This window comes from Perna viridis, chromosome 2, assembly GCF_037379345.1.
Source record: "Perna viridis isolate PV_CMFRI_1.1 ecotype Kerala chromosome 2, ASM3737934v1, whole genome shotgun sequence".
Classification (NCBI taxonomy): domain Eukaryota; kingdom Metazoa; phylum Mollusca; class Bivalvia; order Mytilida; family Mytilidae; genus Perna; species Perna viridis.
Genome location: NC_142446.1, coordinates 62,402,471 through 62,414,851, shown reverse-complemented (window position 1 = coordinate 62,414,851; position 12,381 = coordinate 62,402,471). Strand labels below are relative to the sequence as shown.

At 32.0% G+C, this 12,381-nt stretch overlaps 1 protein-coding gene and 1 pseudogene across 2 annotated transcripts; both read right to left on the bottom strand.

Annotated features, from left to right (window-relative positions):
* Positions 1-747: 747 nt before the first annotated feature.
* On the bottom strand, positions 748-7,888 carry LOC148626385 (uncharacterized). Of its 2 annotated transcripts, none has more exons than XM_088570343.1 (8): positions 7,659-7,888; positions 6,629-6,774; positions 6,142-6,292; positions 5,318-5,491; positions 4,068-4,165; positions 3,072-3,253; positions 2,111-2,250; positions 748-1,511 (listed from the first exon to the last, which is right to left on the bottom strand). In XM_088570343.1, the coding sequence occupies exons 1-8, from the start codon at positions 7,782-7,784 to the stop codon at positions 1,404-1,406; spliced, it is 1,125 nt and encodes a 374-aa protein (XP_088426469.1). In that variant the 5' UTR covers positions 7,785-7,888; the 3' UTR covers positions 748-1,403. The 2 variants fall into 2 exon arrangements, with proteins under 2 accessions (XP_088426469.1, XP_088426470.1); XM_088570344.1 differs by having other exon boundaries at positions 7,573-7,703.
* Positions 7,889-10,547: 2,659 nt separating this feature from the next.
* LOC148626384 (uncharacterized) lies at positions 10,548-12,052 on the bottom strand (annotated as a pseudogene).
* Positions 12,053-12,381: the final 329 nt, after the last annotated feature.

Sequence of the window (12,381 nt, the reverse complement as noted above, 5' to 3'; positions counted from 1 at the left end):
TAACTTTTCAAGTACTTTGTTATCCATTGAAGGTCAAAAATCTGATATGCCGTATCAAGGTTAAGTATTTAAAATAATGCATTTTTTTACAGGTTTTGTGAGGACATTTATATTTGTTCCAAATAACTTGACATTGTTCATAGGTATATGATAAAATTAGAACGGCGTTTGTAAAAAATCACGAAATCATTGTTAAAATTTGCAATTGTAAATTATTTGAATGTCTCTTGTTATTACATGTATTAAAATATGTTTTAATAATTATTTTAGTCTTTAATACATGTACATTTTGGTTTTTGCTTGAGTTTATTTTTCCCTTGCTTTTCTTATGATGTGCCTTTTACTTTTAAACAAATTAAGAGCAGTATATATAGCAATAAATGATTTGGAAAGGCACATGTATATAGATAATACAATGTAACAAGAAAATATTTACTCTTATCATACTGATTTAATTGCACAAGAAAAAAACTACAAATGTCGGGAGCAATATGGTGCACAAAATTAAAATGGGCGCACAATCATCCGTGGTTAAATGGATATTCAGACTCTGACTCGGATGAAATGGAAGATGATTATTTGATAATGCAGGTTCCTATACCTATCAGGATTTCTTTGAAAATGTGAATTGCATGATAAGCTTTGCAAACGCGAAGGATGACAGATTTTTTCAATTCTTGATGCCTTTTATGTCCATGACAGAGGACAATACTGTACGCTCAAAAATGGTGAAAAGAAAAGACACACTGATGATTGGATGAAAATATATTGTTTATTTGAATTTGTCCTTAATTAAATATTTATTTGATTATTATATTTCTATCATTGATCATAAAAAACGATATCATGCCGCTTGTCGTCTGTCATCTTATTTTAGGATTCTTCACTTAAACCTGATTAGGCCGTTTCACTGTAGAAACTGGCCTATTTGTGTTCCCGACGGTGACCAGTTTTCAAAAGTTTCACAGTACGATCGATCAAGCCAATAGTCTCTATATTTGAAAAATCTAGCTACTTTATGTGTGCGATTATACGCCAGTAAGCTTCCCTCCGTGTAATATTTAAGTGTTATTATTTCAACGAAATAATCAATACCAGATGTACCACAAGTTTTTTAACCATGTCGTGCAACGTTTACATCGGAAAGTAGCTTGAATTTGAAGTTATGCCTGTCTTTTCTGATTATACAGTACAGTGAAATCTATATAAACCAAACCCTGAAACATCAGAAAACCTGTCTTAACAAGACACTTATCTAAATATTTTTATATAAATGAAATTTTGAATCTTGTCTTAACCCAACATTTGTTTAGTCGTTTTGTTTAGGGGTTCGTTATAGATAGGTTTCACTGTATATAAGTTGCAGTCCTCCTGAACCACATGGAACAACACTTTTTCTTCCTTTAAAGTAATATGTTCTGGTGCATGATTCTAGCTTTAGACTTCCAAACACCTCCCTGAGATTGCACATAATGACTGCCTATTTGTGATAGTCTGTTAAGTTTATGTACCTGCAGTTATCAAAAAACATATTTCAGTAGCTGTCAAAATACATATTGTGCAGTGAATAATTTATTTCGTTACAGCTTCAAAATTTTGAAATTAAGCAGTTGTTTGCATATAAACTGTCATCTGATAACATAAAAAAAATTAAAGGAATACAATATGACATTCTTATAAAAGGAAGATAACTCTTGTTGGTCAACACATTTTACACACACAAATGTATTTTAACTTTCATCTTTTCTAATATCATGTACTTAGACGACTTCATATGCAAATTGTGCCACCTATTGGAGTTCATTCTTACAATTTTAATGTACATGATAAAGGCTTGAATAGGTCAACAAGTATAAATATGAAAAAATAGGTTTAATATATCCTGAGGTCGACAATGAAGTTTGCAAATTTGATTTCATTGATTTCTTTATAGATTATTTATTCGGTTAATTTTTTCTTGCAGATTTCTCTGTGTTTGTTTGTTTGTTTTTTTTTTTTTTTATTTATTTATTTGATTCTTAATTGATAGTTAGTTAACCGTTCATACTATCTCGCTTACAGAATCAAGAATCCTACTTTAAACAATGTAAATAAAAACTTGCTTAAGTACCTCATCATTAGACAGTTCCCAACCACTTGCAGCAGCCATATTTTCCTCAAGCTGACGGATACTAGTAGCACCCATTATAACTGCAGAGACGATTGGCTTCTGAAGAACCCATCTAAGTGCAATCTGGCTGATCGTTTTACCTTGAATTTAAATGGAAATTGCTGGTTCATTTGGCTCCTATAAGTCGTAAATTAGCAAATAATAAATGTTAGCGATTATATGTACGAATGATTTCTGTTGTATACTCGCAAGTGTCAATCGTCTATTCAAATTACAGTAAAGAATTAGTAATACCAATAATACCAAATATTTTATATTATTATCACCGTATAACCGACTGATATTCAACAAGTTGACCATATCGACACTACTAGTTAATAAACATCAACAATGCTTTACCGACTGATATTTATCAAATTGACCATATCGGCACTACTGGATAATAAACATCAACACTGCTTTATCGACTGATATTTATCAAGTTGACCATATCCACAATACTTGATAATAAATATCAACATCTCTTTACCGACTGACATTCAACAAGCTTACTATATCAACACTACTAGATAATAATTTAGATCAAATTTTGTATTACTCCGTCAGGTTTTTTGTTGTCTGTGTATGTTTTACCTATCTGGTCGTTATCATTTAATTATATTCTTTTGATTTCTGCTCAAACCTTGGTTGCCTTGAGAACTTAACATGGGTGTCTTGCTAACAAATATAACGATAATGTTAGACTTTGAAATATGGAATTAAAAAAGATAGATAACCAGAACAAAACAGGACCGTTTTTTTTATGTTGCCCGATAAGGAAAAATGTTATATATCACGGTATTACTAAAACAGAGCTGATATAGATTTTTTTCAACGTTCTGTCCATTGTGGTCTTTTTTGCTGTTGTCATTTTTGTAGTAATAAGGAGAGCCAATGGTTTTGTGCTCTATGTTTAATTTACCATATGTATCAGCCATTTCCTTCATTGCTGTAATCAAATTCTTGTAAGCGTCATCTTTCTCATATGTACGCAATGAGGGACATGATTCTGTACTTTTGTAACCGACTGTGTGGGCATGTAATAAGCGTCCTGATACATCGGATTTACCATCCTGGGTCAAGTATTTCCCAGTTAGCAATCCTCTACAAAAAGATAGACTGATTATTTGATCGTCATTTTACGTTCAAAAGACAGATGATTATCACGTTTCTCAACTTTGATCAATTAAACAAAAACGTCTTGTTCATGCCCACGTTTGTATCGTGCCAGTTCACTGCAGTAACAGTCCTAAAGTAGGTAATTCATCCCACTTTCAAGTATTATTCCAAATTTAATACAACCAGTTCCCACATCTTCTGTATGTAACATGCCTAAAGAAAAACAATGACTACACATTTCAAAGTCTTTTTGTGACTTAGCTGCGGATCCAAACCACGATATGTTCCACTCAAAGCGTGATCTCTACCACGAGTCACGGACTCCAACAGTCGTATACTTGTCATTTATCGTAATTGAAGCCGATTTTTACCTTCAAATATAGTTTGTTTTGGTTGCTTTTACATGTATAGTTATTTTTATCTTAGCATACAGTAATTCACAATAAGAATTTTAGTGCTCTTTTGTAACTTCTTGTATCTATGTTACAGATGGGCAAAGGGCGATAATACTTGTACGAATTTAGAGCTCGAACGCATAGTGGTGTCTATATTGTGATTTCAAGTCCAGAGCTTTAAGCACACGGCCATTTAACATTTGAATGGTCATATTATATAATGCAAAAATGACGTTTAGATACACAATGCACTAGTACTTAGTTGTTAACAATAAGAATAAGTTAATAATACTAAAAAAGGGGGTTTCGTTTATCTCAACACATCATTAAGCTTTTCTTACTTTGATAAATTGGTTTAAACGAATGTAAAAAAAATATCGTAGAAATTAATTTAATAAACAAACCCTTTTAATGCTCCAAATGGCAGGACACCGACACCTTCATTGGCACAGACTTCAAATTCATCTAGCTCTGATTCTCGCCGAAGGAGGCTATATTGTTGCTGAAATTATTACAAATTTAAGGTGAACCATACCATTGACAAGACGCATTTCTTGTCGTATTACAATATTATATACATATACATGTATCATAAGCTAATTCTGTGAAAGCACTTTTATTCGTGAGTACAATTTTTAATAGTTTAGGCGAAAAATGTCAGTTCATAGATTCTTGAATTTGTGGAATTATCAATTTCACCATACAAATGAATGGGAAAGTTCCTTTTCGTTGGAAGCACTCTCTCTTGGTTTGCAAACTCACGTAAACCACAAAAACTGGTACCCCAGGAACAATGGTAGTGTTTAAAATGATGTAAAAGTAATATGTTTAAATAATTTGTAAATATTCTTGACAAAAGATTAGTATGGTAAAATTACAAAAATTATAAGCATTATTTGTAAAAAGCCTCTGTTAAAGGTGGGATGATTGGCGGGAGAAAGAGCTCAATGACCCCTATTTTTTATTTATTTTTTTTTTTTTTTTTATTTTTTTTTTTTTTAATTTTATTTATTTTATATTATTTTATTTTATTTTATTTTGAAATATGAAAGAATGTGAATTAAGTGTTCTTTATATAGAGTTAAAAGAAATTTTAATTTACCAGTTTTTTGTAGTTTGCGAAATATTGAAAAGTCCCTACAGAATCCATATAAAATGTTGCAATAAAAATGCCTTTAATAAGGCTCTACTTTCTCGAAATCAAGTTCGATGACCAAAGTTTTTTTTTACATTAAAATTCTAAAATATGTTCCTTCAAGGTAATCTTTGAGAAAAACGAGGAAAATTTATCTACTAGAAATATCAGGTATAATCTACCTTGATCGGTACATATTAGTACTTTCTGTGTTTTGCATTATGGTATGGACACATCAGCATGTTAATAATCTATAAACCTAAGTATAAAATAGTCACATGTACCACAACACACGTCTTCATTATGTATTTCATCTATAATGAATGTTCTGATGATGAATGATTAAAGCGTCAAACACTTGTTTGAAATTCACGTCATTGTACACAGTGTATATTTCTATATATTCACTTGTTCTATCATTTCAAGAAAAAATATTTTCTCTAAAAGTTATTTTTAAAACAGAATTTGGCATGTGTAACCAACTAAATGTGTGTCTCCTATGGATATGTTTTGGTTTACCTGTAAACTGATGACAGTATGTAGACCCATATATTTAGATATATCCACCATTTTCTGCAACTGCCACCCCTTTAGATTACTGGCACCAATGTATCTTACTTTTCCATTTCTTATAAGGTCGTCAAATGTTCTAAGTGTTTCCTCTAGCGGAACAGAGCTGTCCCATGCATGCATCTACCTTAAATAATTATTCATTTGTGCTTCAATAAGTATCTAATACTAATTCATATCAAATTCAGAATTGTCCACGGCAGAGGTAAAAACCTATGTTTTTTTATCTACATATGCCAAATTTTACGTCACTATAGTCTTTTGCATGCAGAACCTTATTTTTGGGGCAGTCCTGCATTCATGTCCTACCTTAATCAAGCGCGGTATATTATCTATATGATCATGTTAACGGTAATCTCAAAAGTGCAAATGAAAACCTGAGACTATTTATGTGGTCTGCAACTGTATCTCAATAAGATATAAAAGCCAAATTGTGGTATTAATCTTTTCATGTCAGATTTTAATAAAGACTTTTAATTATTCATCTTATTTTATTTCTGAAGATTTATAAAATAATACAAAAAAGATAAAGATAACTTAAATAAGAAATTATATTTTAAATCTCAAATTGTAGTTGTCGTTCCTCATATAAGACATTCTGTTTATATTAAAATGTATATGTATATTGGAAACTACTGAGTCTATGACATTTGTTATTAATTTAATTAATTATATAATGCAAATCAAACAAAATTTCTGTAGTATAAGAATCTTACATATGCAAATATTCAGTTACAAAAGAATTTTGTACTTGATTTGAATCTTTTCATTACCTGATAAAGATCAATATAGTCAGTTTTCAATCTTGAGAGGCTTTCATTACAGCTTTGTATAATGTGTCGACGACTTAGCCCGCCATCGTTTGGTCCTGGACCGATTGGTGCTCTAACTTTAGTGGCTAACACAATTTCTGATCTGTCTTTTCTATGAATAAATAAATAATATTATCAATGTAGTAATAAGAAAAATTATCTCCTTATATTTTTTATTAAGCGCTACAGTTTTGTGATGCATTATTACCACTGTGCGTTACAAGATTTATGTTCTTTCAGTATAATCAACTGGCATTAAACAATTACGTTTTCTCTTTAAATTGGAAGCAAAATAATTTTGGTTACTTTTCTTGACAAACAGATCATGGGATAACCATGTGGGGATGTATTAATTGAAAGAAAGTGACTGATAAAATATCATCACAAAGATGTTTCGGTTTTTCTATTTTTTAAAAGCTTCATAGTCTCATTACAAGATTATTCATACCTGCATAGCCAGTTGCCGATTATTTCTTCTGCTTTACCATACGAGTACAAGTTTGATGTATCCAGCATGTTCCCACCAAGCTCTATGAAACGGTTTAGGATCGCATGAGAGTTGTCTTGGTCTGTCTGTGTAGGACTTGTATATATCTATGATATGATGAAATGCATTTGGTTTGAAAAATATATTTTATTAAAATTCCTTCAACAGACCCACACAAGACAACATCGGTTTAAAACTTTTGCTTACCAATATGTTTGCCATTAAGGAGGTAGACTTAGGGTAAGGGACACAACTCTAAAAAATCATTGGAACGTCTGTATCAATCTTATGTAAGCATCTAATTAACTTGGATTCATTTTATTCTGCTTAAAACTACCTCCTTAATGCCAAACATATTGGTAAGCAAAACTTGTAAACCGATGTTGTCTTGTGTGGGTCTGTGGGGAATGTGATATCATTAGAAAGAGTAATCAAGGGAACCAAGGTTATAACGGTAATCAAAGGAATGTAATCTAGGGACAAAGACCAGACATAGAAAACAGACATACACAACAAAGAACATAAAGTAACTATAATCATACATATAAAGTAACAAAAACAAATGAGCAACTCGGACTCCACTAAAAACTGGGAGCGTGGACCAACAGAAGCAGCATAGTGAAGTTTTTAAAATGAAATATAAGAAGCATGTTTGGGTCATGGAATTAACACTCACAATTATAGTAATACATTTAGCATTTCATCATAATTATAATGGAATAAAAAAACGTATTTACTGACGTCGCAAATGGCGAAATTAGTTGATTACCCTGCAAAGAATACCAAACAAAAGCTAGAGAAAACACAGTGGGCTGTACAGTACACACAAGAAACGTAAAGGACATACTCCACGACAAATTTGGAACCATTAGGAAGGGTAAACAGTTTTGCTTCTTGCAAACTACCTGCTCGCCGTACTGTTCGTTGCAGATCGGGTCGGTCGAGAACAATGTGAGCTAATAACGAATCACAAAATGTAAAAGCTGCTTACTGCTGAGTAGGACCTTTCATTTTTCCCAAATGTCATGGTTCCTAGGCACACATTGGACACCATAAGTCCTGATTTTCCTAGGTTTGTGTATTCAACAGTGCACGTTTTACTTGTATAATCCTCCATATTGTCATATTATTATAGCAGAAAATAGATAACGTAGATTTTGTGTGTAGTTATCACTGTCCTCGTTAAGTAAACAAAACATCGGTTACATTAAGATACTGCAATCTTGGTCAAAATACTTAATATATATCTGTATTTGTTTTATTTGTTGTTTAATGTGGCGTTCTAACTATTAAAACTATGTATACAGCACTCTGATATACACCTTTTATTATAAACCCTATTAAAGTGTAGTTTCTATAAATAGCATACACATTTAATATCAGTTAAGTTTCAATACAAACCCACACGTAAATAATCCATTGTAAATTTAGTGTGTTTTAACTAAAACTATAGACATTTATATCATACAACCATTCTTTTCAAATTATTATGAATTGTTTTTATACTCTCACTTCTTGTATCTATGTTACAAATGGGCAAAGGGCGATAATACTTGTACGAATTTAGAGCTCGAACGTATAGTGGTGTCTATATTGTGATTTCAAATCAATCTCACAGGATAATTAGAGTGAGAAAACAATTAATTTACATATGCTTGAATGTGTCCTTAATAGGATACTATGAAAATTAACTTACTCAGAATACCTCATATAATTCATCTAAATGTATGTGAATCTAAATTAACAATTTGTATAACTCCGATTGTTAGTTAATTCAAGCGTGTACACAGAAAAATCAAGCTCTTGATACTTAAGGTCTCAGTATCGTATTAATTTTCCCATAGACTTCTTTAGTGAAGTGCATATTTTTAGGATTTTTAAAAAAATATGTAAATTGATTCAATAAAACTTTCACTTATGTAGCATTTCTAAGGACATGTGAAAAAATAGTTTCCCGCAAAGAAAATAGGATGAGTCCACGAAGATCGGACAGAAAAGTAGTCTTGAACTATAAATAGCCATTTTCCCTACTTTCATTTCGTTTTGCACTCACCAAACCAACCTTTTCAGTGGAACATTTTCATGATATTATGTTAGATTTTCTTTTAAAAAAGTTCTTCATCTTACAGTGTGATGTTTGCTCTATTTTATAAGTCATTGTTCATATCTTTTGACAAAACATTAGTTTGTAGAGAGGAAAAAAGAAAATGCACTATGTTTTTGTAGCATCCATGTTTTGACGTACACCCGCTCAGGGATATGCAATACGATACTGGTACCTTAAATGGGAAGTCAAATTGCTATGGTCCAATAGTAATTACACAGCTGTATAAAAATGCTAATCAGACACAATTTCTTGAAACCCCGGTTTTAGAATTGTGATATTATTTCTAAAGGTAAACCCTTCACATTACTAAAAAAATTGTGTTACATTTACGTTGTCCCATTCTGAATTCAGTTGATGAACATTCAAAAATTTGAAGTGCACTCCAATACCACAAACGTTGCTTTGCTTCCTGAATCAGAAATCATCAGAATGTTCAAATTAAATTGTCAATTAAATTATAATCGCTTGTTTTTGAACATTTATGAAATATAAATCCGTAATATCACTTTGTCAGATACATGTAGCAATTGTCTCAAATTTAAAAAAAAATAGTCGCGTTATCGTAGATTTAAGTGTATTACTGTTCAAGTTTTAACTACCAACACCAATTCTGTCAGTTCATACTTGTATATATTTTGTTATTTTCATTTTTTTATTCGACTATTTCCAATACTCAGTTGAAATTCCAACTCAAAGTCACAAAAAGGAACACCATACTTAGATATAAATACGTAGTATTTGGTAGAGATGTAAATATGTCGTTAAAAAGGCGATTCAAAATCATTTTCTAAAAGTTTAGATGTTGTCAAATTACTGACATTTTTTTTCTTCAGTGTGGTGGGCGTGTTTTTTTCAACAGACGGTTGGCATTCGGATAATAAATTGTACCCCGTTACTCGATGACCTTTTCTTTTGATGCTAACTGTATGGTTGATCGTATCTATAATAATAGCCACATCCTTTGACCTCAGTTTACTGTATATAAATTTTGTTTTGTCCTAGATAATTTTAGACACGAGGATGTAATACATCCCACGAACTTTTACCTACTCTTACAAATAAATGTACGGAGAAAACTCATGACAAATCTATATAATAAACATCTTTTCATTCAGTATCGTCAACTTTTCTGTCATCTGTAGAATTATCCCTTCGGCACCTGTGTATTGCGTTTTCATATCAAAATTCATACGCAATGCCAAACTTGCCAAATTACGCAGACTGTTTGTACCATGCTAGACCTCTTACAATTAAGCTTCCTTTGAAACATGTTTATGTTGCTACAAGGTTAAAGTCATCACAACAAAAGTTGTATAGTCGTCATCAAGAACTCGTGAGCCGTAACGGTGTCTCCAATATGAGAAACGATTTGTTCAACATGTCATAGTCTTTTTCTCTTTCGTCTACCTCGGATGTGACTTTCTATGAGCAACTCGGCAGAGAACGCTTAACTACCGGTGCACCTGATTCGTTCTATAGTGGAGTTCGGGTAGCTATTTTTCTTTGTACTTGAGACTGTATTTAATTCATGTGTTTTTATTTACCCTATCTTACAGTTATCATTGGATTGTATTCTATTTATTACTATTTAAATCATGGTTTCCATATGACAAACAATTATCATCTTTCAAAGAGTAATAAAGGGAACCAAGTTTACAGCAGTAATCAAAAGAATGTAATCCAGGGACAGATTGCATTCATGTGTTTTCTTAAACAAATAATGGATTATTTTGTAAAAAAAATAACACCTCGCAACAGAATATGAATCCAATAAAGAAATATTATCTATAAGATTTTAAAATTTAACAAAACAAACAGTTTCAATCTTACTCAGACGACAAAAGTTTTTGTAATTAAACGCGCTCAGATTGTATAAACATTGCTGACCTTACAGTTTTTGATTACTAATAGATTTATGTCTTTTTTATGCAGTCGAATTATCGGCGCATCCGGACTTCCGTGATAACTTAGTTTGTCCCTTTCATTTCCTTGACTGTCTAGACACTGTATTGAAAAATCGTTATCCGTTGACTCGTTTACTAAATTAAGACTTTCTAAATTTAAATTTTCAAAAGAAGTGTTTTCTGTTGAAGTGGAACCACAAGCTTGAAATTTGGCTTGAACACCACATTCAACATTCGATACCACAAACCCGCAGTCTTGGTGCAATTGGGCTCCAGTTGTTTGTAAACCCTTTGTATTTCCTTCATTACTTTGAAACTCCAGAGAAGCATGAGAAATAATAGCAAATGAAGATGGAGAACTTTCGTCACTTCCAACTTCAACACCATGATTGTTTGACTGATCATTGCATTCATGTGTGGGAATTTCAATCAACTGACACTGGTTGACAAATGAAAAAGCTTCTTTCTATTTCTTGATATATTTCTTCTCCAATGCTGATTGCTATGTTCAAATAATAGAGAACGGTTTTTATATAGTCTGCCTTCTCCTCAAGTTGAGATATACGAGCTTTAGCGACAAAGTACATAATTTTCCGTCGCGATTCTATGGTGTCCCACAGGCTATCAACTTCCGACAGCAGTTTTTTTGCTCGTGATATGCATCTAGGTTCAACATAAATTGCAGTGATCGGTTCACCTTTAAAACTTAAACCAAGTAAAGCATATATCATTCGCAACATAAAAATTCGAACCCAAAATCTACTTATTAATTCATTTTCGTCCTCTACACTTTGTAATCCCATTTCCGAAATACGAATGATGTGTTTCCTGTTTTCTTTTGACGGATTCTGTTCATATACACATAGCAAGAAAAGCACATATATGTATAAAAAGTTTGGAATTGCAACACAACATCCGAGAAAATATGAAGACATAATTGCCTTCTGTATGTATCGTCCACCATCATCAAATTTTCCAGCAACGGCACAAGCTATTGCTAATCGGGAATAGTACGAAAGTTCGGTAATGTTAGAATTTGAAGTTCGTGGAATCAATAATTTTAATTCATTGAATAGCTTTTCTCCATCGTTTAAAAACTTTGTCGTAAAGCATAATGTATGAATCTATTTCTCCCAATAAGCAGGCTGTTAGTCTATCAGCAATTCCATGCGTATCAGAAGTTGGATCAAGATTTGATTTTTCCAATTGCATCCTATATTTACAAGCCTGTTCTTTGCAATAAGTTCTAGGATTGTCAAAAATATTGTTGTGTGTATTAATTTTTAAAGACATGAACAATTTATGCGCAAAGCGTTGACTTTTACCACATTCAGTTCCGTTGTACAGTTGTAGTGCCGTACTTTCTGCAGACTTTTACAGTTGGTACTTATGACATATTTCCAAAGCTAGTTTAGTACTTTCCCTTTACAAATGTTAAATATTTCAAAAATTTACGCCTTTTGTATTTGGTTTAACCTTCTATTTATAAACAGATCATAGCACATAGATATCTCCGTGCAAATTATCCGTCACTGAGACATATAATAGATACGAGGCAGACAAAAAAATTTTAATCCTTTGTATGGGCCCGGGAATGAGACCAAACATTATAGAATGACTGTTTTAAAAACTGAATTAACCGAGTGCTGTAAAATATTGGAATAGTAATTTTTGTTGAACTGCTTTTTAAATCGTTTTGTCTT